The 24,117-nt window shown below is 41.3% G+C and overlaps 5 protein-coding genes across 7 annotated transcripts; 3 read left to right on the top strand and 2 right to left on the bottom strand.

The window, feature by feature from the left end:
• Positions 1-41: 41 nt before the first annotated feature.
• Positions 42-2,338, top strand: LOC135125489 (DNA repair protein XRCC1-like). Of its 2 annotated transcripts, XM_064051160.1 has the most exons (6): positions 42-168; positions 224-1,236; positions 1,289-1,519; positions 1,570-1,800; positions 1,848-2,012; positions 2,262-2,338. In XM_064051160.1, the coding sequence occupies exons 1-6, from the start codon at positions 118-120 to the stop codon at positions 2,263-2,265; spliced, it is 1,695 nt and encodes a 564-aa protein (XP_063907230.1). In that variant the 5' UTR covers positions 42-117; the 3' UTR covers positions 2,266-2,338. The 2 variants fall into 2 exon arrangements, with proteins under 2 accessions (XP_063907230.1, XP_063907222.1); XM_064051152.1 differs by lacking the exon at positions 2,262-2,338 and having other exon boundaries at positions 1,848-2,051.
• On the bottom strand, positions 2,003-17,717 carry LOC135125446 (cytoplasmic dynein 2 heavy chain 1). 2 transcript variants are annotated; one of them, XM_064051090.1, is made up of 35 exons: positions 17,430-17,717; positions 16,871-17,375; positions 16,494-16,819; positions 16,318-16,435; positions 16,142-16,268; positions 15,962-16,095; positions 15,682-15,914; positions 15,537-15,636; positions 14,761-15,488; positions 14,488-14,715; positions 13,857-14,431; positions 13,563-13,809; positions 12,885-13,517; positions 12,668-12,835; positions 12,462-12,620; positions 12,273-12,412; positions 12,009-12,225; positions 10,056-11,961; positions 9,276-10,011; positions 8,989-9,232; positions 8,246-8,382; positions 8,067-8,199; positions 7,414-8,019; positions 7,253-7,366; positions 7,093-7,201; positions 6,878-7,043; positions 5,998-6,831; positions 5,489-5,951; positions 4,888-5,433; positions 4,598-4,837; positions 3,287-4,540; positions 2,804-3,235; positions 2,489-2,685; positions 2,249-2,441; positions 2,003-2,200 (listed from the first exon to the last, which is right to left on the bottom strand). In XM_064051090.1, exons 2-35 carry the CDS (start codon positions 16,908-16,910, stop codon positions 2,048-2,050), a joined length of 12,636 nt encoding a protein of 4,211 aa, XP_063907160.1. In that variant the 5' UTR covers positions 16,911-17,375; positions 17,430-17,717; the 3' UTR covers positions 2,003-2,047. The 2 variants fall into 2 exon arrangements, with proteins under 2 accessions (XP_063907160.1, XP_063907152.1); XM_064051082.1 differs by having other exon boundaries at positions 16,871-17,297; positions 17,368-17,717.
• Positions 8,368-9,092, top strand: LOC135125564 (transforming acidic coiled-coil-containing protein 2-like). Its single transcript, XM_064051219.1, has 2 exons — positions 8,368-8,454; positions 8,504-9,092. Exons 1-2 carry the CDS (start codon positions 8,388-8,390, stop codon positions 8,980-8,982), a joined length of 546 nt encoding a protein of 181 aa, XP_063907289.1. The 5' UTR covers positions 8,368-8,387; the 3' UTR covers positions 8,983-9,092.
• A 28-nt stretch (positions 17,718-17,745) lies between the features above and the next one.
• On the bottom strand, positions 17,746-20,434 carry LOC135125466 (WD repeat-containing protein 48 homolog). Its single transcript, XM_064051114.1, has 9 exons — positions 20,237-20,434; positions 19,975-20,179; positions 19,708-19,920; positions 19,317-19,660; positions 19,154-19,258; positions 18,878-19,078; positions 18,497-18,822; positions 18,239-18,446; positions 17,746-18,192 (listed from the first exon to the last, which is right to left on the bottom strand). The coding sequence occupies exons 1-9, from the start codon at positions 20,282-20,284 to the stop codon at positions 17,920-17,922; spliced, it is 1,923 nt and encodes a 640-aa protein (XP_063907184.1). The 5' UTR covers positions 20,285-20,434; the 3' UTR covers positions 17,746-17,919.
• Positions 20,435-20,730: 296 nt separating this feature from the next.
• Positions 20,731-22,478, top strand: LOC135125505 (probable cytochrome P450 6a23). The gene is made up of 3 exons (XM_064051169.1): positions 20,731-21,959; positions 22,009-22,260; positions 22,308-22,478. Exons 1-3 carry the CDS (start codon positions 20,852-20,854, stop codon positions 22,469-22,471), a joined length of 1,524 nt encoding a protein of 507 aa, XP_063907239.1. The 5' UTR covers positions 20,731-20,851; the 3' UTR covers positions 22,472-22,478.
• The last annotated feature ends 1,639 nt before the right edge of the window (positions 22,479-24,117 follow it).

Genomic DNA, 24,117 nt, shown 5'->3' on the forward strand with positions numbered 1-24,117 from the left:
GTCCCGGGTTTAAATCCCGCGCGCTGGATTGACATACCAAAAGTCAAACGACGAACACTTGTCACGTTTTTGAGGTTATGTTGACGTTTTTTAAATTCGTGCCCCGAAATTCCAAAAATGCCCAAAATAAAAGTTGATCACATCGTCAGCTTCAGCAGCGAGGACCCAGTAAGTGCGTCGTCCCAAAAACGACACTTTTGTCTTGAAAAACGCGGATTTTCAGGTGCATGTCGCCAACAACGTTTTGAGCAGCGATCCCGCTAAAAAATGGAAATGCAAAGAAGCCGGCGAAAGATCGGCCACGGTTGTTCTCCAACTCGAGAAAGCGTCGGTCATTTCGGGAATCGACATCGGCAATGAAAATTCGGCCTACATTGAAGTATTAGTGACGCGGTCCGGCACCTCTGATGATTTTAAAGTCTTGTTAGTGATGTCGTCGTTTATGACCCCTCTGGAGGCTCGACAAAGCACGAATATCAACAAAGTTCGCATGTTTGTGCAAGATCAACTATCAAAACCGGAGTGTGAGCAGAAATGGGACAGGGTGAAAATTGTGTGCACTCAGCCATTTAATAGACACGTACAGTATGGTTTATCGTTCATTACGTTGCACACTTCGGGCGATAAACCCAACGGAGCCCCCGTTCAAACTACTATAGGCAAGTTTGCAGTGCGGCCTGAGTCTCCAGATAGCTTATCAGCCGGGAGCTTGTTTGCTAGGAGAGCTGAATTAAAAAAAGAACCGTTGTCGGCGGCCGCTGCAATCCGTGAAGCGTCTACTTCGGCATCACCGGTAGCTAAACCAAAATTAAAAATTAACAATAACTCGCACAACAGTGATAGTGACAGTGAAACTAAAAAACCTCAACCAAGAAACAGAAATGAGCTCCTGTATAGCAAAGATGAGGAAGAGCCAAATGAGAAAATTGATAAAATTATAGAGAAAAAACAGAATGAAGTGAAAGAAAAGAAAAATAAGGAAGTGAAAGCTCAAAAGAAAACGGGAGAGTCTAGTAAGAGGAAAAACGACGGTGGTGAGAGCAGCAGCCCTAAGAAAAAAATCAAAGTGGTGGAAAAACCAAAAGAGAAGAGAAAACCGTTCACTGAGTTGTTGAGAGGCGTCACACTTGTTATCAGCGGTATCCAGAATCCCGATCGCGCGAATTTAAGGACTCTGGCTCTTGAAATGGGAGCTAAGTATAAATCAGACTGGGACAACACTTGTACACACTTAATGTAACAAAAAATAGTAATGTCGTGACCGTTTGTAACTATTTTATTTTCACAGTTGCGCTTTTACTAACACCCCTAAATTTAACCAGGTCAAGGGTAAGGGTAAGATTGTTAAAAAAAGCTGGATTGAAGAGTGTCACTCGCAACGGAAGCGTCTACCCTGGAGAAGGTTTTGTTTAGATAAAAGTGATTCTAAAAAAGCGGAGAGTGAAGATGAAATTTGGGAGGAAATAGCTGAAGAAAAGAAAGATGATAGTACTGATGAAGAGGGCTATGATGACACTAAGTAGACACTAGTTTGGTGACATTGACACTTTAACTGTTGTCGTTTTTCAGAATGCAAAAAAGAATTGAAGAAATTCAAGCCAAACAAAAAGACAAAGAAAAAACGAAAAAACTTGATACATTTTCTCAGGACACAGATGAAGAAACAATCGCAATAAGCGACGATGACGAAATTTCCAAAAAATTACCAGATTTCTTAGACTTCAAAACTTTCTTCATTGACGAAGTTTTTGATGAAGATATTACGAAAATGTTGGAAAGATACGTCATAGCGTATAAAGGGTATATTGTTACGTGTTTTGGAATTTAATTTGAGCTTTGTGTTTCAGAGTTGTTGCTGAAAATCCCTCCACTGATGTCGATTTTTTTATTACGTCAGAAGACAACGCTGCCAACTTGAAAAATTATAACTCAAATGCGGTGTGTTTGAGACCTGACTGGTTATGGGATTGTCACAATTCACAAAAATTAGTTTCTACTGCCGAGTATGTATTGTAAGTACTTATTTTTTAAATAAACGGATTTTTTTCTAATATTCTAAGTAAAAGGCGAGACCGGCCTGTATCCATCTATCCTTCTCTCGCACATCACACAGTACTTGTAGCGAAGTTAGCTGCTTCTCTCTGTTGGAGCTGTAGTATAAAGGAACGTCAAGATATTTATCATCTTTTACCAACATTTTCTAAAAATAGATCATTATTAAGTGTCATTATGTCAAGGTAAGTTTCACTTTTTCCTTCCAGGTGATGTAGCAGTTGGGCGGAAGGTTAATATTTTCCGAGTAGGACAAGCACGGTTTTAGCATGTTTCCTTCAAATAAACCACCCTCTACTAATAAATCAGTCAAAACTATGTAGTTTTTGTGAGTAGGAGCTTTCCAGCTTGATTCTAGTTGCAGCTGATCCATAGATATGTTGCTTAACCTACAAAATTAAATTACAACAACTAGAAACTTTATTGATGTAAATACCTCGAATATTCTTGTTTGTACGACGCTAAAAATGCACCAGGATGTAAAAAGTGCGACAAATTAAGCGGATTTTGTAAAATCGTGGCAGATTTTGCATCTGCCCATTTTGAAATATTTGCGGTTTTGGTGACCACACTCCTTAGATATTTGTTTGGTTCTTTGGGTCCTTGCCATAACGTCTCCCATGACTTGGGTACCTAAAGAAACGAAAGATACAGTGGGTTCAGTATGGTATGACATTTCTAGGTTTTGTTCCCACGACTTAACCAACAAAATAGCTTGAAAACGATTATTTTGTACAAAAACATTACTCACCTCATACTTTATCAAAGAAACCCCAACGATTAAATCTTGATCGTCCGGAATCGCATTTCCCTTACAAATTTTGTTCAAAGTAGCAAAACACTTGTGTATTTTTTGTATCAACCGAACGCCGTTTTGAAACTCCTCACTAACAAAATTTTCGACCGACGAATTCGAGTTACTCGCAGCACCAGGTAAATTCATCCGAACAAAATCGTGGCCTTGATTCAATTTCTTCCACACAATCATAAAAGGCGGCAAACTCTTCTGCCAGTACTCCCGGTCGAACTTCAAAGAAACTTCTTTCGTCAACAGGATAGTTTTCAATTTGGTGAGGATCTCACTCGAGGTTTGTTTTTCCCAAGCCCGACCGATGTTCTCGGGCAGTCCGAAGTACGCCGGTAGGTCTCGTTCAGGCAGTAGTTTCAAAGTATTGACATAATCCTGAAAAATACAAAGATAATTCCTAAACGACTCTATTTTTGGAGCACACACGTTGAACTTGGACGAACTCGGCAAACTGACTTTACTCCCGAACGGACTCCACCTGTGGCTCAAAACCTCATCCACTAAGTACTGCCTCAGATACGTCTTCAAAATATCCATATCGTCGATATTCTCAATCCTGCCCCCATAAACCGCATCGCAGCACAACCCAGAAATAAATTTCCACTGCACTTGAGGCGAATGCATCTGCCACAAATCCTCCACGAGTCTGACACAAGTGGCCAAATCCGTGTCGCTGAATTCGTACCATTTGGACCACCCTTGCGGAATATAGGTCCTTCTTTCCTGCAAAATGGCGTGAATGCACGACAGAATAAAAAATATTCGTGCAGCGGTGGGATGCAATTTCTCTATGTATTTGCTCCCCCAGGTATTATAGGTTCTCTGGAGGTTGTTCCGTATGCCTTGTGGTGCCTCGTACACCACTTTGAGGCTATTTTGGGCTAGAACGAAGTTGAATGAGGGGTTAGGTTCGGTTATTAGCCACAGTCGGAAGTTGTCGTGCGGTCGCAAGGTTTGTAGGTTTTGACACAAAATTGACAACCATCCTGTAACCAAGTGGAGATTTTTCAAGATCAACCAGTGACCCTCTTTTGATGTTTTCTCCAAAGCTGTTAGCGCTTTGCTTTCTTGGCCCTCCCCCATTGCCACTTCTACGAACTCACTAGGGGCCAAATCCCGGATTTCGGACGAAGGGTCGGTACCTGACACTGTTAGAATGAGGATGGGTTCGGACGACGACGATTCTTTGTAAATGTGGGCTAGATCTAGTACTGGTGGGTCGATACTGCGCAGGCTTGTCATGTGAACGACACACTGAGACATAGCGGAGTATGTACGATCAGGACGGAGGGCTTGAATGGTGAGGAGTTTTTGAAACTCAGTGACCTTACAGTGCTGCGGAAACTCCCTTTCGCAGTGATCAGAACTCATGAATTTAGTCCACAAGGTTTGTTCTTCTAGTTGCAATAGTCTATAGAGTTCGGGGAATGCGATTTGGAGGTTTTGTATGTTGTGAACGCAGTGTTTGGGAATCCACGGTGGGATGTTTTCTGGATCGTTTCTAGTGGTAACCGAGTTACCCAAAAAGTGACTCCATTCACTCAACTGTATAGAAAAGAGCTTCTGGATTAGGTGCATAGCGAAGGTAAGGCGATCCATTTTCATAATCCCTCTAGTAACGTACGTGTAGACGGTGTAGAAGAGGTGTTTCTTCTGGGATTCGGTGGTGCTTTCCATTCCCTAACCAAAAAAAACAACAACAGTATTGAGAAAAAGGTGACAACAAATTAGGTGTACCTGGAAGGTTTGGAGCGAAGTCAGGAATAGTTTGATGAAAGCTGGTACTGATAGCGCGTACAACACATTGAACTTGGAAAATTCGTTACACGCGAAGTATAAATAGCTCCCGAAGAGCGAAATCTCTTGATACACCTCGTATTCCGACTGGAGTTTCTTCTGGACTTGGGATGACTCTTCTAAAGCTTTGGTGATTGCGGTAGAGCTGGCTTTAGTTTCGTTTAACGAAGCCAACAAATTCTACAATACAAACTATAGCGCTTTTTCTAGATTAGTCGAAACGGTCTTACGGCATTCTGCAAAATGTCTCCAGACGAGTTAGCAAGATCTTCCAGGAGCTGATTTTGTAACTGATACTGCTTCTCTTGCAACTCCTCTCGTTGCCTCAGAAGCTGCTTCCTTCTATCTTCTAGTTCCGGATTTTCTTGCCGAATTGTGCACGATAGTAGTTGTTCGGTCAGACCTGCATGAGTTACCGTGAAGTTCATGGTAGATACGATTGCATTGACGTCTGCAGCCACTTTCAGCTGCTCATTTCTGCTACTTAGAATCATCGTGAACTCGTTGTGGTAGTCAATTAATTTTCCGTTGAGATTTATGAGTTTTCGTTCCCCTTGGTAGACGAATTCGCGTCTCAGAATTGGGAAAAGAACGGAAGAAACCTTGTCGATTTCCTCTATGACTAAAACTTTCCCAAATCGGACTGACAGTTCTAAGTTGGTGTGGAACTTTGGGGTGTCTTGTGTTACAGTTTCTATCTGTTTGTGTTTGAAGTGGTTTCTAAACCACTTGATTGCGTTGGAAGTGGGATCAATAAGGAGTGGAGTAATTTTGGCCTAAAACAAACGCAGACGCTTTGTGGTACCTACTGACTTCCGAAAAGTAACTAACCTTCAAAATTATGACGGCGTTTTGTAAAGAGAGCTTGTCGTAAGAGAGACCTTCGCTCTGCCACTGCAAGTGCTCCCGTTCCGTCGACAAGAACTCTTCAAAGTTAAACTCAACTCCAAGTTCCTTGATCCATTTGTCCAAAAACAACTTCCTTCCTTCTTCAGACTCGTCAGACAAATACGTGATGAAAGCAGCCGCTAGGGAGCAATTCTCGGGCAACTTTTCAATCTGTTGCGACAGGTCTCTGAGTTGCTCTTGCCACCTCTGATACTCATCATCCAACTTGGACACCAAACCTTCCGCAGCAGATAGAGTTTCTTGTGCCTTATTTAAGTCAATTTCGATTTCGGCTGCCTCTTTCGTGTAAGCGGACAACTGTACTTTGAGTTTGGCAACTGCAGCGTCCACGTCTGACAGTCCAGCACTCAGTTCACCCAACTGAGCTTCAGCACTGGCCAAATTCCTAAAAAAAACTAACAGATCTAGGAACCGTCAAACAACGTTCTTACTCCTTCAGCTTGTTTTGTTCCCGTTCCAAAGGTTTAATCTTGTCGGCAACGTGCGAATACTTGACGTTCGCGCCCACCCAAGCCGCCAACGGCGCCGCCGCCACCGACGCCCTTTTCGCCGCCTTCGGGTCAAACGAATCGCCTTTAGTAGCCATCAGTCGTTCGACAGCCTGGCGATTCTCGCTCGTGATTCTACTAGCGTCGAACGACCGTATTTCTTCTTTCACCCCTCGTTTGGCTAAAAAAGTCTTCATGCTGTTCCACGAAGTATCCTGGATCCCCATTAACCTCAAAACACCCTCTAGAATGTCCCTAATCACGTCTGGTGGTGCCCGCAAAGACCGGATTTCTGATAAAGACTCAGACTTGATGTTTCCAACAGCGGCCCGAGCTTCCTGTATCAAGGGTTCGACTTCCGCCAGCTCTAGCTCGATTTCTTGTTTTCGGACTATGAGCTGTCGATTCTCGTCTTCGGTTTGCTGTTTCAAGACCTCCATTTCTTCTTTGTGGGTATTGGCGTTCCTCATCGTGTTACTAATCATGTCTAGAGCGGTATTAGCTTTTGCTTGCTTCTCGGCGAGTTTGTTTTGTTGTTCTGCCGCTTTTTGCTTAAGTCGAGCCACTAAGTTCGCGGCTTCGTTAAGTCTAGCAACTCCAGCTTTCAGTTTGTTTTGTTTGGAGGTTATAGTGTTTCTTTTGTCGACGTAGATTTCTACGTAGAGTTTGATCATGGCGATGAAGCGAGACGGAGCGGCCATTTTGTCGCTAATCACGGCAAAAATTTTGGGGAAGTTGCTACAGTGCTGGATTTCGTTGTTGTCGCTTTCGTTAGCTCTAAAAAGTATGAGAAAGTTTTCGTCACAGCTATGTTTTCAAATACCTGTTGATTAGTAGAACAGGAATTGATCGAATGGTCTCGATGCTCCACTCGGTTTTCCAGATTATGGTGCTTTTGTAGAGGAAAGCGGGACAGTTTTCGAAAATCGTCCAGATGTTGTCGTTGTCCACGTCGATGCAGGCCACTACGTGCAGCCGTCTTTTTATCCCTGGAATGTTATTTTAAATTGAGTTTGAAACACCGTTGTGAGTACGTACGTTCGTTGAAGAACTCCATCAAGTTCCCTTCGAAGTTTTCTCGGTTGGCTTCGTCTTTCAAACCCGCGATTAGAGAGTCAAGTTCGGCCGCGTTGTACAAACTGGGTACCTAATAATAACGTTATTAGCCACATTTTAGGTTTTCCCTCAAAAACAGTACCTCTCCTGCTGATATTAGTATGTTGATCATGCTCAAAATATTCTTCCGGTTGAAAATGTGGTCTTCCAAAAGAAGATAAACTTGCTCCCCTTCCAGTCCCGCCATTTGGATAGCCTACAAAACTAATTTATCGCTGTTTGTGATTTTCGCTACAGACTTACAGATTTCAAGTCGGCGTTGAACTGTGGTTGCAAACCACTTATAGGGACTATAAGTCTGGCAGACTGCAAAGCTGACACAATCTTGACTGCAGACTTTCTTCCAATTCCCGCTCTCCCAATCATCACCACGTTTCCTTCAGGAGCGCTCAAAATTTTTGAAACACTGGCACTCAAATGTAGAAGCTCTTGGTTGACCAAGATATCCAAATCCTGTCCTTCGCGGCCATACTGAACCATGCCTTTTCTAACAGTGGCGCTCCACTCCTCTTCGTTTAGTTTTTGAAGAGGGATGGTATCACTATGGGATGAGTACTGAGGCGAAGGTACGTAAAACTGGGTTTGAACGTCTTTGGTGATGGTGATCACCCCCCACTGAACTTTGAAGACCTCATTTATGATGTTGGTTAGCTTGTGGCGATCTTCTTCACCGACTAGTTTATCCCCGAATTGTATGGTTGCTTCATAACACATTATTTCCAAAAGAGGGTGTTCGGATTCACTTTGAAGGGTATCTTTGTAACGGAGGATACTAGAACACCAGTTGGTGAGGTCGTGAGGGCTAAAATCGTAGTGTTTGTAGTTAGTAGCGAGGAATACCCCTCTTATCTACAACACTATGTATTAGTTCAAGCTAAATTAACTATTAGTTAAACCTTGTCGTAAATCGAGATTATCGTAGCTGCTAGTTTGACGATCTTCGCTTTGGGCCAACCACCTAGAGACTCTTTAACAAGAACGGTTAGATACGCCACTAGAATCACCGACAAGTCCTCTTGATCAGGTAAGCTACGAATTTAGTTCATTTTCGTGCTACAAAAAGTCTTTAATTTACCTGACGTTGTAATTGTGCACAATTGATGTAAAGCGGGTCGACAAGGTGGCAACCACCGACAAAGACCCCACAATCGTGATATTTTCGTAACCCACAAGTTCGAGATTTTGATCGAAGAAGGCTCTATAGTTGATCATCTGAAATGTGTCAGATTGTGATACAAATGTTAAGTCAGTTGTATCGATTTTTGTTCAGCAAATCTCGCGACGGTGAGTAAGTCCATTGGCACTCCCTCCACCCATTTTGACTCTCTTTTAGAAATTGAAAGACCAGGAGCGGACGACATGGACAACAAAATCACAGCGATGGAAAACAAAATCAGTCAACTCGAAGAACAAAACAAAGAACTGCAAAGACAAGTTGACTACAACCGCAATAAAGAGGCAGCTTTGCAGAAAGTTCTTTGCAACTATGACAACTTTCTAAAGAAAGTTATTATGGAAAAGAACGTGGTGTGTGACCACGAGCAAACGATAGTACATCTAGCGAACCTCGAGTCGGCGTTCAACGAGTTGTTACAGAAGTACGAAAAGGCGAAAGTCGTCGTCCAAGGGTTCCAGCAGAACGAAACCCTTCTGAAGAAACAAGTTACCGACTATGAGGAGATTTTAGAAAGTTTGAGGGTGAAGTTCGCGACGTACAAATCGCTGTCTGATGACTCGCTGAACTGCGTCAACCACAAAAAAGGCTGTGACGACTGCAAGGGGAAACGGAAACGTTTGCTTACGTCCTTCTGATCTCACCTGATGCAGGAACTCTATCAAAATATTCGTGCCCCACTTGTCCGGCTTGAGCAAGTGCAGATTTTTGAAATATAGTAGAAGGTTTCCTTTTTTCGGTTTATAAACTTTTCCTTTGTTTGTGTTGACGACGATGCACAGTTGCGAGATTTTGTTGATGACGTAGGAAGGAAGCAAGTTGGCGCTGCAGTGAACAGTAGCTAGTTCCATGTCGGATCTTTCCTTAACCAGATACTCGAGAATCAAACTAGAACAAGTTTAGTAGTTGAAGTAAATGTAAATATACTTACGATTTTGCTGATCCGTGTGGTCCGACTAGTAAGAAATTTTGTTCGTTTTCTGGTAGCAGCCACGTTCGAAGGGCGTCTAACGCCTTTGATATGTCTCCTGTTAAAACTAACGGGATTTTTCGGGTGGCAACGTCTATACTCATGTTGGGATTGGTATAATAGGTGTCTATCATATCTCGGTCGTTGTTATAGCGCGACTTTAGTAGCATAGGTGGTGGGACTTCCCCCATCCAGTCGTAAATCTGTTGGGCAAAGAGTTCTCTAAAGTCGCACTGAAGTTGTTGCCCTAAACCATTGATAAGAGCAACAGCGAATTGACTTTTGCTTCCAACTTCAAACAACTGCGAAAGTCCTGTTTTAGCAACGGCGATTTTCGAGCACGGAATACCAATTTCACCCTCATTACAAACCCACTGGACACTCTTGAGAAAATAGTCGTTAATGTATGATCCTAACAAAGTTTCAAACTCTTCAGGCTGTGTTTTAACATAGTTGTTGATGTACGAGTCCAAATCTAGATCTTCTTCACTAAGTAGAACTATACCCATTCTTGAGATCGTGGCAGGTGAAGCGTTACTTAAGTCATGTGTTTCAAATATGAAGTTGACATTGGGACCAAATTGGACTCTCCAACCGGACGGTAGAGATAGGAGGCGGTTGTCGTCAAGGACCGAATTTAGAGCTTCCACCCATTCCGGGTCGATGTTACCATCGCAGACAATCCATGACCACGTATCTATAACAACTGTCAATGTTGGTTACATGTAAACAAACATTTACCTGAAGGTTCCGAGGTTACTTGAAGACTGTAAAGAGTTAAAACTCCGTCGCACCATTGTCTGGTATCTAAGTCGATTTGACCCAGAAGCTCAGTTTTTTGCATACTTTTCGGGTTAAAGACGTGTTGCTTGAGCGTTTTCCCCATTTTGTGTAAAGCCTGGAAGAGCAAATTTCGTACTGAAGTTTTGCCAGAACTGGGTGGTCCGACAATAGCCACTCCCATTCGTTGTTTCAGTTGTTCGTACAATTCTAAACACTTGTCAATTTGTCTTTGGTTAACCGCAAGTGCCAAATCTTGACAGCTTTCTTCCAAAGCTTTGACAAGGATTTCGTTTCCCATGTCTTCAACAACCACATCTTTGAACACGTCTTTGATTAATCCGTCAAACTTGACGCTATCAGAGAACGTCAGTTTTGATAAAGTGTCCATTCTTAGCACTTTAACAACCAAAGTAAGTTCAACAAACAACTGGTTACCTTCCGCTTCTTCAGTTTTCTTTCTGTGTAACTTTAAAGCCCTGCCGCAGCCAGTCAGAATGGTTCTTATAGCCCTAAGACCCCAGTCATAGTGTTGTTGCTTACTTAACAACTTACTCGACGAATCAAAAATTTCGATCAGTTTTTTCCCAATGATGTCGGCGTTCGCGTAACCATCACAGTGTAGCAAAGTTCGTGCAATTTGTTCATGGTCCGGATGGGTCATCACCACTGGCCTAAACAACTGTTTTAGATTATCAGGCAGCTTGTTTCGACCGCCGTAACTTCCACCAGCAGGGTTCAAAGTGACAAAAATGCCACAGTGCTTGTTGACGACAATTTCTTGGTCTAGAAGAATTAGTTTCGCTTGGTTCGTTCTCAAAGCGATTTGTATGGGTTGTATTTGCATGGATACAGCAGATAAAGTGGCTTCGTCTAGTCGATTAAACTCGTCGAAGCAGCCCCAAGCGCCACTTCGGACCAATCCGGATAAAATTCTACCCATAGAAGCAGCATCTATGCCTTCGTCGCAATTAAACACTAGAACTTGTCTTCCTAGAAGACCACCCAGAGCTTTCACTGATTCGGTTTTGCCAGTACCCGCTGGACCATACGGGTTACCACCCATACCCAAGTGCATTCCTTGGGTTAAAGTCAAAAAGCAGCGGTCGGTAAGAGGAGTGCGAACTAGTTTTGGCGAGTTACCAAGGTACTCGTACGCGTAGTCCATTCGGGCGTTCGCCATTTTGACGGTGACTTCACCAGTTGAGTTGGAATAGAACCGTAGTTGTTTTTGCCAAACCCAGTCAGTAACTTTGGTTACGTTGACGTCGAGGAGTTCACCAAGAACGTCAATGTGGTGTATGGTATCCAGAAGAAGAGCTTTCAGTTTAAGTTCTAAAGTATTGTTGTCGTCATTCTTGCTCAGGTTCATTGAAGCAAAAGACGTTTCTTCGCCGGCACTTAATTCCAAAGAGCTGTAGTGAGTTAGTTGGGCTTTGTAGTACGCCAGGAGCGGCGGTAGAGTCATGTTAGCTATCGCCTGTTCGACTTTAAGTGTGAACGTAATGTTATCAGCAAGACACAAAATTTGGGAAGGGTATTTAAGAGGATCCGCGTTTTGGCCTTCGCTGAGACACTCAACCAAAAGCTCCTTCAGTGTGGATTGCATTTCTTTTACTAAAGAGTTGAGCCAGTCTTCCACGGGTCTATTTATATTGATCGGGTTGGCTAAAGGTACGACTTCATCTTGTAGCGAACACATCGCGATGATCTTGCTACCGTCATCATTCAACTGGATCGTGTTAATTCCAGCAAACAATTTTTTGAGGTGCGCTTGAATGACTTGTTCTTTAGACGACTGGCCAACGACTTCTAGAAGATCGTCATCGCCTAGAAAGAGAAACCGCGGAAACTTGTTACGTTTTTCCTAAAAGAAAAAAATGAGTTGGTTCTCAGTGATTCTCGATTGACAACCATAAGAAAATTATCCAAGCTCTTTTGGCAACGGTTCAGCTGGTCTTGAAGGTTCTTCAAAATTGCGCTCAGGTTTGGGTATCTACATAAAGAAGAAACTCGAGGATCTTTTTCAATGAAGATGAGCACGTGGTGGAAGTCTTTGTCGATTTTATCGAACCTGGACTTTTCTTGGATTAAAGTCCCGCTTCCGAAAATGGGTTCCAAGTAAACCCATCTACGAAACAAGGTAAATTGTGGTCTAAAGTGTTAGTAGATGATTACTTGCGCTGGATTTGAGCCAATAGAGACAAATTTTGGTCAAGGACTGCGAGTTTGTTCTCCCATAAGCTTGCACGTTCTGAGAAGCTTTCATAATCGGCGGAATTTTTGACAGATTGGAGCAGACTTTGGTTGTCTCCGATCTAAATTGATTTTGTTGTGTAAATTTGGGGAAATGTTCTTAGTACTTACTTTGCTTAAAATCTCCTTGAAGTCTTTCACCAGCTTGACGTTTTTGCTTCTAGAGTCTGTGTGGACTGTTAGAATAAATCTGGCTTGAACGTCCCACTGATCGAGTTCTGCTAGAGCTTGTCGAACCACAATTTCGCTTGCAGCTTTTTTACAGATTGCCTAGAATAGTCCACTCGAGTTACGTGAACCCGACAAACCGTACTTACTTGTAGTTCTTTGACCGAAGAAGTTAATTTGTCTGAAACGTCTAAAAAGTTTTTGAATTTCAAGTCATCTAAAGGCTTCAGTGGCATTTGAAGGAGACTGAACACGTCCATCCAATGTTTGTCGGTAAAATCTTCACCTTTTACATATTTCAAACAACCAACCATACCCTTAAACACGTAAAAAAGTGTATTGTCGTCTTTTGTTAAAATGGTTTACTTCAAATTTGTGTATTTCTTGCAAGATCCTCATTTCTAAGTCACTCCCTTGAGACGCATTCTTCAGTTTTGTTTGCCAGGTTGACAGAAAGTCGTCAAACCGGTAGATCTTCTTCCTGAAGACTATCCAGTCCTCGTTGGTCAAAGCTTCCAATTCGTTATAAAACTCCTCGAAAAGCGTCCACGACTTTTCTTCTCTGTTCAAGTCGGCTTCTAGCTCTTCGACCAACATAATCTCAGGTTTCTCAATATCGAATTTATCATAGTCAGCGAAAAGCTTCTCTTTCTTTAGCATCAGTTCGTGCCACTGCTCCTTCTTCTCTTTAATACCAGTCAACTGTTTATGCAACTCGTCGATATTTTGATCGGCGATTTGACCAGTGTGTGGTTTGGGTTTAATTTGCTCCCACTTTGCACTAAACCGTTCTATTTCTTTGTCCAGATTTTCGCTTTCAATGTTTAGGGTTGTCTTAATAGTCGCCATTTGTTTGGCAATGATGTGTTGATGGTTTTCTAGAAGACTTTGAAGTCTTTCCCACGCCCCTTTCAAACGGTTGACGGAATCAACCTGTTCTCGTGTCCAGCTGGACAAAGTCTGGGATTTCTGAATCATCTGGTTGTAGCATTCTTCCATCTGAAACACCAGAAGTAGAAGTTGTCAACATTCTAGAATTTCTACCTCTGATCTTTGCTTTAAAATGTTGGCATGCGCAGCACCAGATTCTCCGACTTCTTCTAGAGTTACTGGTTGTTTTGTGAGAATGGCTGTTGAAGGATCGACGTAATTCTGGAGTTTGACGACGTCTTGTGCGATGGAGTCCTTAAGGGAAAGGACTAGTTGATCCCAGTAGCTTCTGTTGTGGGATTCTAGGTCTGAACGCAGTCTAGATAGACCGATTAAGAAGCATCCTACTCTTTCTTCCGTGCTAAAATTGTGTATCAAAATTGCTATAGTGTCAAATAAATCGCATACCTTGGCAATTTAGCTATTTCTTGTCCAAAGGTTTTAGAAGCTCTGAAATGTAGATCCCAGTGCTGCCAACTTGTCAGTTTACTAACATCAAGGGAATCTAACTGAAGCCACGACTGCCAGTGTTTTAAAACGTTTCCCAGTTGTTCAAACAGATCCTCCGTGTGCTTATTCACTTTTTCTAGATCTTTCTGGCTCCTACCGACAATATCAGCGAACATATTGTGGTCAGAATTTTCCGAAACCCCGCGAAACGATTTCGGAATGTCTAAGAACTTTTTTAGTTGGTGTTGATATTTTTCCATTAGGACAGTTTGGTCTGGAGAAAACTGTAACTCAGACTTTCGATAGATTATATCGGTGTAGATTTCCGGCAGATATAAATGAAGAGTGTCTAAGCTTCTAATGTATTGTTTCTCTAGTACTGTGCACAGATTTGTGTCAACATCGACTTTCCACGTTTGCATGTTTTTGAAACCCTTTTCTTCGACTTGGGACATGATGTTTCTCATGTATTTAGTAGCGTCTTTCCATTTACTGTAGTCTTTGATTAAGTCAACATCTTCAAGAGACTTGATCTACAATTAGTGTGAAATTAAGTTAGCAAAACAATGAAATTTAAAGATCTTAATACTTTGTCCATAATTTGGTAGTAGTACGAAGCCAATAAATTATTCTCTTTTGACAACTTTTCAACTGCACTTTTCAACGTATCCACGTACTTTTCAACCGACTTTGTGTCTTCCCAAGAGACAACTTTTTCCTCTTGAACCAGACGTGAAAGTTCAAGCGCACTAGCCAGCATCATCGGTCTCTGACTCTTGATCATCCTACTACCGATAGTGTTATGAAAATTGGCGATCTGCAACCCAAACATAGAAACTTTCTAGAAATATGTTTCAAATACCTGTTCTAGAACCCTTGCCAATTTCATAAACTCCTTCGCGTGCTCACTAGTTTGGTCAATGTGACTCGGAATGTGATAACCCAAAGCCTTAAACTGACGAACTTCTGAAATCAAAGTCACCAAACGGTCGGAATAATTGACCCTCATTAATTTATTATCTTTAGAAAACTGCACAACCGGATCAGATTCTTTCAAAGTCAAAACCCCTTGTTTAATCAAAGACGAAATTTCGCTGGTCCATGAGTCAAAAAGCTCGGCGTGTTGTTGTTTCAGATCTTTCAACAATTCAGTCACCATTTGTTGCAAACTTTCAAAACCTTTGAGATCTTCTAATAGTTTTTGTGACGTTTGTAACACCTCGTTGGCTTTAGCTTCTAACTGTTTTGCGATAATCACATCGGCGACAACTTGAGGTGTGTCATATCTGGTGTACAGTGTGTTTTCAGAAGTGCTTTGAGATTGGAGATGTCGTACGTAGTCGTACAGAGAATTTAGCAAGTGTTGACGCTCCGCTAGAAGGGTTTGCTTTAGAATAGGTCTACTAATAAGAGCAGAATATCGGGTGAATTCGTGAAGAAGCTGTCGAGTGTTGGCGTCGATGCTTGATAGTTGTTTTTTTAGTTTAATAGCGACTTTTTCTTCGGCTGGTTGGAGTAAATATTCGAATTGTTTGCAAACTTTCAACCACAGGTTAGTCGAGTACTGACCAAACTCAAAAATGTTAAGATCTACAAAAAACTTATATAGATGTAAGAAAATAAAACTACAAGTATTACTTTTGAAATCTTTAAACATGTCGTTCGTTTTCAACTCTTCTTGTTCTTGTGGAGTCAACAACCGCGTTAACTGTCTCAGAAGTGTTTGGATGTTGAGTATCTACGAACCCAAGTGAGTTACCATCCTCAAAAGGTAAAAACTTACTTCTCGAAGTCTGTCCACAAGTTTGACTAAGTCTGGAGGTTCGTACATTTCTTCTTTCCACATATTGGAAGAATAGTTAGGCCAAAATATCTGAGTTAGTTGCTTACAACTCTTCAACCAGCGTTCACCAATTGCGATACATTGCGTCAAAATTTCCGCTACTGTGGTGTAATTATCAGTCCAAATGTCACAGTCGGATAATTGTTTGGAAATGGAACGCTTCACGTCCTTGGCTAAAAATTTAAACGTAATAATTTCCAACACTGTGATGGGCTAAAACCTATCAAGTCCATTAGGTGTGTCATACGTTCGGCTGGGTAGGGTTGCGGTTCGTGGCGCCATAGATCATCTAATTTTCCGTGAGCGTTTTCTAGAAGCTCTTCGACTTCATTTAGCGGCAAAGCTTCAATAATACTAATACTTTTTTTAGAAAATTTGCTGTTAAATGGGTTCAAATTACCTGAAGTCTTTTGATATAGGTCTCAGTATGTCACTAAATGAGGCGGCGTTGCTGCGACTGAGCCTATTTTTCGAAGAACGGGAGATGTTGTCCCAGTATTCAACTTCGTTTTCTAGTGACTCTACAACTGTAGATTTTTGGTAATTTCAGTGCTTAAAATATGTTTGGGACGTTACCATTCGTAGAAATAAGATTTGAGTAGTTGATGTCGTCTTCATTTGTAGAAGATAGCAATGTTGATCTTAAGTCCGCTTGTAAATTAGCCACGTGTCGTTGAATTTCCGGTGAGCTTGTCTAAATCGAATATATATCACAAATTGGAAGCGTAGCTGAGGTAACAAAACCTGCATACCTGCATCAAAAGTGGCGTGAAAACATTATTTAAGGTGTGATACAACGCCAGAGTTGGTGGCCCAGACACAGACGTAATTTGCAGCGACCCAAATATGTTATCATCGGTCAAAACAGAGGGTTTATTTTTGCTAAAAACCACGATCTTGTTATCACGGGCATGTTCAATCTGATCGACAAATTTAATTTTCTTTCTGTCGTTTAGTTCTTCAATGAAAGCATATAAAATCAGCTTGTTAGGGTCCCCGAGGAACCCGTCCACGTCATCTAGGCCGCGTATGTCTTTATCCCATGTTTCCTCCGACAACGAAGCCCCCAAATGACACTCTAACACAAAACCAAAAATAAGTTCGATTTTCTAGCAACAATTAGATTTACCTGCGGCTTTTATTATAAATTTTTTGTTAAAATCCGTCATTGCGTGGCTCTCACCTGGTGATTGTTTACTTGTTTACTTGGTTAAGGGTGACCTCCTCCATGACAACGAGTCGTCTTGGAGACCGTGAATGACAACACACACAGTGCTCGAGTTTGAATTTTTATTTGACACTTATTTCAAAAATCTATTTGAACTTGCAAGAAAACTCCGTTTCTAAAATTTCTACGACCTTCGCGTGCATTTCGTGTATCGGATAGCGCGAAAAAATTCTGCGGGCTTTGTTTTCTTTTGAGTATTTACGCAATATTTTTTCCATAAACTTGTTCTCCACCACGTACTGCACCCTAATTTCGTTTAAATCCGCAGCAGGATCGTAAACCAAAGCTCGTCCCAGAGTCGCGTCAAGAGTAGACTCTATACAAATAACTACAGAGGGCTTACAAATGCTATTCTCGAATTCTAGTATTTCGCTCATCTTTACAGGAAAGTCACTTACAATGAATCCTGAACAAAATTTGAAGTTATTTTTTATTTCTTGCTTTAGCTGATAGATCGTACTTTTGATGATGTGTTTTCTTGGCTCATGATTCGTTGTTTGTGTGGATTCTGTGCGGAGAAGTCGAAGAGTACTGTTCTCTGTCAAATAAGAGGCCAGTGATTTCTTGCCGGAAAATAGTGGACCTACTATCCACAGCATCACCACGTTTTGTGATTGAAATTCTTGCCAAAGTTGATCTGTGTTAGTGACTGCTGTAAACGAGAATATTTTTCTGATGGAATTGACTAATGACCTGACTTTTTTCCGGAAACTCATGCTTGACAGGAATTTTGAAGTGCGCTCGTCGGGCGTGTCTAAGCGAAATGAAAAAACAAGGAAATTTTCATTTTTAATATAAAACTTACACTGTTGTAAATAACAAATATATAATATAGACCAGTGGAGACTAATAAAAATATCTACTCGTAAAAACTGTCGTTCTGATGGAGCTCCAGTAGCGTCACAACGCATTTCCACCAAACGATGAAAACTTTAAAAATGGAATGAAATTTATTTAGCGTTAACAATCCTGTAATGTAGTGTCAAATCGGCCGAAGACTTCCAAATAAAGTGTTTAACAGTTCGTAAATCCATAGCGGGGTCGAGGATCTGGTCGTTACAAGTGAGTTCGATTTGGTCAACGTTGTAACCGTTGTTAGTAGGCGTGGTGGAGTCTGCGTCACCCCCCGGAGAACTTGCGTTACCATCACCTAGCAGCTTCTCCAAAATGTGTTCCGCTACTTTCCGACACTGGATAAAATCATTAGCTACCAACCGATCCGGCTGAAACACAAAAATCACCAACACGCTAGTCACTCCAAAGACTCACCTTCTTCAGTCTATCTTGTTTCAGCAAGTGGGAAGGAACCGACGCGTGCGGTTGAAGATAAAACTGCACTTTTATGAACTTCCCTGTGCAATTTTCCTCGATATTTGAAATAACCCAGTTGGGTACAGTTTCGTTTAGGAGAGCATTCTCAGTATCACCTACCGTGTCCCCGACTAACACTCTATACAGCGTACGCCCACCAACCTCACTAAAATTTCAAATTTAGTATAGTCACTCATTAAAAAAAAAAACGCTTACCTCAGTATCAAAGGAATATGTTTCGGGACCGTAAAATACAACTTATTTTCAGGATCCTTCTCCACGCCTCTCCAGTGCTCAAACAGCGCCTGCAGTAACAATTTCCCGTAGTTTACCTTCTGGTCGGGCTCCGGACAATCCCGAATTCCGGCGTCCCGAGCCGAGACCCACGCAGAAAAACAGTCAACCTCGTCTTGACCCAAGTGTATCGTCAGCATCCCCGTTTTGAGATCTACGTTAAACCAATTCGGGACGTGAACCACTTTGAACCGGTTTTTTATTTCTTCTTGGAAATTGACTTGCCCTAAGTCTTCGACTTTGCGCGCCTGCGTAATAGTACGATTTACGTTACTAAGACGTACGTTTTTTTATAGTACAAACCCTTAAAACGTCATAGAGTGCGACATTTTCGTTGGCATCTTTGGTTAGAATGTGTCTTTTGTCATTGAGGACCACCGCTTGACGGATTGCAGCGCCACCTGGTATCAATGAGATCGGTGACGTCGGCATCTTCGCCTCTTCTTTGAAATGTTTTTCAGTTGGCAATTTCCAACAGCGAATACTTGAGTTTGAGGTGGAGACCTGAAATGGTATTGTTTTAGTTGCAACAAGAAAATCCCTAAAGATAGTATTTTTTTGTATGAGGTGGAAACTCACCCAAACTGCTTGTTGGTCAGCTGTGAAGCACATTTTCAACACTGGGGCCTCCTCCACACACACTACTACACTATTTTGAGGGTTTTTGAGGTCAGTCATTATCACCTGAAGCAATAATTAAGCAATAAATTCTACACCATTCTAGTGTCATTGAAAAAAATACCTTCTTGTCCCGCCCGCCAGAAATAACATGGCTAAAAGAGTCAGTGGCGAGTAGTGCCCAGACAGAGTCTCCATGGACTCTAATTGTCTGGATACACCTCTGTCCTCCCAAACTCCAAACTTTGATGGACCCATCACTGCTTCCAGAGATACAGTGACTACCATCCTTTGACACAACTAACGCTTTCACGTTATCTGCATGTCCCTTCAACTTAAACAACTTAACACAATTTCTGGGATCCCACAACCGTAACGCTTTTTCTGTGGATCCACTAACTATAACAGTTCCAGGAGGATTCATTGCTAAACTATAAATGGATTCTTTGCTCCCCATTAAACTAGAAGCTAAAACCCCAAATTAGATCACACAAAACCACTACAAAATTATCTACTTGTGACTGTATTATTGCTAGCAGTTAAAGCTGTCAGTGTGTTGATATCCCACAAATAAATAGACTTGTCTAAACCTGCTGAAGCCACCTGCTCTCTATCTTTCGCGTAAGCTAAAGCTTTCACATAGTCTTTATGTGTTCGCAGAGTTGACATACAAAAACCCTTGTGGGCGTTCCACACTTTAACTGTGGTGTCTGAACTAGCTGAGATTACTAAAACAAACCAAATCAAGTAAAACTAGTTCTCAAATTTTGTAGTATTATTACAATGACGGCCTCCGCAGCATAATACTATGTCGTTAACCCAGTCGGTATGGTGCTCCATACCATGGAGGTAACGTTCATGCTCATACACCCGTATGATTGAATCCCTTCCAGCAGAGTACAACCGGTCCAATGCTGGATCTATCTGTAAAGCGTTCACTCCAGATCTGTGTCTCTTCTCTTCCGCTTCGCATATTACCATCGAAACCTGCACATGTTGGTCGGAAATGGGTGTTATGTAAATAATGGGATGTAAACAACTTGCCTGCACTTTTTTTCGCGGATTTTGACCGCCGGGCTTCAAGTTCGCCATTTTGATGGGTCTAGTGGCTACACATTCCCTCTGCAACTACATGGGGCCTTTGGAATGGGAGTCGCCGCGAAGAAATGGGTTTTGACGAATTTCAAAGCGAATTTGAGGTTAGGAGGAGCGGACGTTTTTGACATTTGAGACTAGTGGGTTCGATGCCAGTGGCGGCACGAAGCCGCGCCCAAAAGGGGCAAAAAATTTACATAAAAGTGAAAAAAGTCGATAAAAAACGACTGACGACTGATTAAGGATAAAAAATAAGCGTAAATGATGGATAGCGTAATATTCAGGTGGAAACTACTTCTAATTAGGTATTCAACAACTGGCACATGATAATGATAACATTTTTAGTTTGATAAGATGTCATAAAAGCCTACATTTAGCTACGACCAAACAAAGAAATAATTTTTACTTTGATAAAGATAAAACAAGCGTGTGCTCCGAATTTTAAAGCATTATTTTACGACTTATCGCACGAAAATTATACGGTAGAAACTAATAAAACGCTTGTGCGTGTCAGTACAGAACAAAGAAGTCTTGTTTTACTCAGTTGTGCAAGCTAAATCCAGCATGGCTTTGTCCACTTCATCTGTCGCTTTTATCTTTGTAGCTACTTCTATAACCATCTGCATCGCAATAATAGTTTTATATACGAAATGGAAATTTCTCTACTGGGTTAGAGTAGGTCTCCCAATGCTGCACCCCACGTTCTTTTTTGGTAACATGAAAGACATCCTACTGGGGCGCTGCTCCGAAGGTGACTTTTACTACGAATGTTACAAGAAATTCAAGTCAAATGGATTTAAACACGGTGGAGTGTATATGTTTCTACACCCAGTGTACGTCCCAACTGACTTAAAAATAATCAAACATATACTAAAAAATGATTTTGAACATTTTACTAACCGTACTACTTACTTAAATGAAGAAGGCGATCCTCTATCTGAAAACATGTTTCGTATGCACGATGATAAGTGGAAGAATCTTAGAACGAAATTAACACGAAATTTTTCTCCAAATAAGTTGAATCTTATGTTTCCGTCTTTGCTTGACTGCGCTGAAGACCTAAAAACCGTTGTGGATGAAGCAGCTATTAAACGAGTACCAGTGGATGTTAAAGAAGTGCTAGGACGATTTTGTGTTGATGTTTTTGGAGAAACAGCACTAGGGTTACAGTGGGAGGTTTTGAAAAATCCACAATCAGATATCAACAATTATTGCAAGAACTTTTTTGACAGTAATGGTTTTCGTATGATGAAGATCATGCTAGCGGAAATACTACCTAAATCTTTACTATGCGCTATAAAGTTTAAATTAGCTGGAACCGATTTGGAGCAGTTCTTCATAAAACTAATCGATCGTGTAATAAACTATAGAGAGAAAAACAACACACGCAGAGAAGATTTTCTTCAGTTGCTTCTTCAAATGAAGAATAACAGTTCCGTGCACGAAAAACCATTAAACTTGAATCAAGTTACGGCGCAAGTTTTTGCTTTCTTTCTTGCTGTCTTTGAAGCACCTTCTTCAATGATAACTTTTGCTTTGTATGAACTGGCAAACAATTTCAAGATACAAGAAAAAGTCAAAGAGGAAATAAACTCAGTGTTGTCCAAACATGGAGGACAGCTCACTTATAAAACTATTGCTGAAATGAAGTACTTGGATAAAGTACTACAAGGTAAAATAGGTTGGAGTAGCCCAAAATTTACACTAAATTTGTGTTCCAGAAACTGTAAGAAAGCATCCAGTTGGAAGAATATTGCAAAGAAAGTGCAATAGTGACTATACTATTCCTAATACTTCTATTCGTTTAAAGAAAGGGGTTTCTGTTAAAATTTCCATCGTGGGTGTGCACTATGACCCTGAGTACTACCCAAACCCGGAAAAATTTGATCCTGAACGTTTTTCCAACAAAAATAAAGAAGGAAGACCGGATATTGCGTGGCTAGGGTTTGGGAAAGGACAAAGGATGTGTTTAGGTACGTTTAGTTTTATTTTTGAGTTTTTTAATAAAGACATGATGTAGGACTTCGATTTGCCATGGTTTTGGGTAAACTGGCTCTGTGCGTTCTTTTGGAAAATTACAAAATTACATTAAACACGAAGACCAAAGTTCCCATTCAGCTGGATGTCAAAAAATTTTTTTCTTACGTTGAAGGAGGAGTTTGGCTGGATTTTGAAAAAGTGTAATCTTAGAGAGTGGTTGTGGGTATTATTTTAACCATATTTTGTGTTTTAAATGTTATGTCAATAAAATTTGAGTTTAAGTACTACGAGTTTTTTTCCTCGTGCGTGTTATAACCTTGTCTAAAACCAAATTTTGGACTTTGATAAATAAAGTGACGTAACATCGACTCACATTTCATACACTGAATACTAAAGAATTTAAATTATTATTTGTTCTGAAATGGTACCATCACAAATAGGTCACTTTTACATGACCCCTAAATTGTGCACAATGTTGGTAAAACTCGTAACTGATCCATGCCACGGTATTGCATTGAAACAAGTACTTGAAGAATATCACATTTCCACAAACTAGTATATAAATGAAAATCGCGACCCAAACACCATCACTTGAAGTACAAGTCGTCACAATAATATTAACCATGAAGGCCTTAGCAGTGGTAAGTTCTTACAACTAATTTAAACATTGTTAACTAAATTAATTAAATTCCAGTGTGTGTTCTTGTTCGTCTTCGTTACCATAAACTCCGTCGATGGTGGTTTTCTCCACGCCTCAGGTGGTTCTCCCAGTGGTACCGTAGCAGCTTCCACCATTTACTCAGCCAGGACCTACCACACCGTACCTGTAGCTCAGGGTAACGGGGTTTACCCCGTTACCAGTTACTCCGGTGCCGGGGGTTCGAACTCTGGGGGCAGTGGAGGTAGCCGAGGGGGCAGCGGTGGTAGCGGAGGCAGCGGGGGTGGATTTGGCGGCGGTTATGGTAATTATGGAAACTACGCCGGATTTTCGGCTGGAGGTGGAGGATCAGGTTTCGGAAACTACGGTGGACACGGCGGCGGTTACCAGGGTTGAGTTGTGGTGATACGGTCAACTTTTTAGGTTAGTTCATCTATTATAAATCTGGAGTTCACTGTGTATATTTCTGTCATCATTAGTAAATAAAGGTGTGATGAGTAGCGAAAGTCGTTTTTTTACAAAAATATAGTTTATTGGGTTTTGTACATAGTTGTGGTTTTGGGGGTTTTTACCAGACGGCGGCACTCCATGGGGAGGCGACGACGCCGCCACTCCAGGAAGTAGCGATGGGAGCGCCAGCCCATCCGGCGCTCAAGGGCGCGGCCCATGGGGTGGCGATGACTCCTCCGTAGGCCATAGCGACCACCATGGCGAAGAAGAAAGCGAGGATCTAAGAACAGTCAAAGATGGTACGAGGATATTTTGTTAGTAAAAGTACTTACGATAGTTTTCATTTTGAAGTATTTAGGTAGACACTTCTTGGTACGATTGGTAAGGCTGCTTGTGTTTTTCTCTGATGGTATGGACATCAGTTGTAGTTTATATAGGACACAGTATCCTTGAAAATGGGTGTTTTTGGCATTTTTGGGTGAAGTTTCTAGCGCAATTTTTTGAATTGTTTCAACAGTGTTGCGTCAAGTGGACATCAACTTGTTACAATTGCATAAATTGGCAGTTAAATTTAATAAAACAAACAATGTAATTAACATAAGACATTTGAATATGCGGAAGTACGTACCATAGCTTCCATAATATTAAAAAATAGCAATGTGGGCTAAAATTAACTAAATTGTTAAAAAAAAATATATTGAGACCAGAATCGAGAAAAAAAGCTACCTACTTTTACATAAAT

Source organism: Zophobas morio, unplaced genomic scaffold (genome assembly GCF_036711695.1).
Source record: "Zophobas morio isolate AGI-343-1 ecotype UQ-CSIRO unplaced genomic scaffold, CSIRO_AGI_Zmor_V1 ptg000002l, whole genome shotgun sequence".
Taxonomy (NCBI): domain Eukaryota; kingdom Metazoa; phylum Arthropoda; class Insecta; order Coleoptera; family Tenebrionidae; genus Zophobas; species Zophobas morio.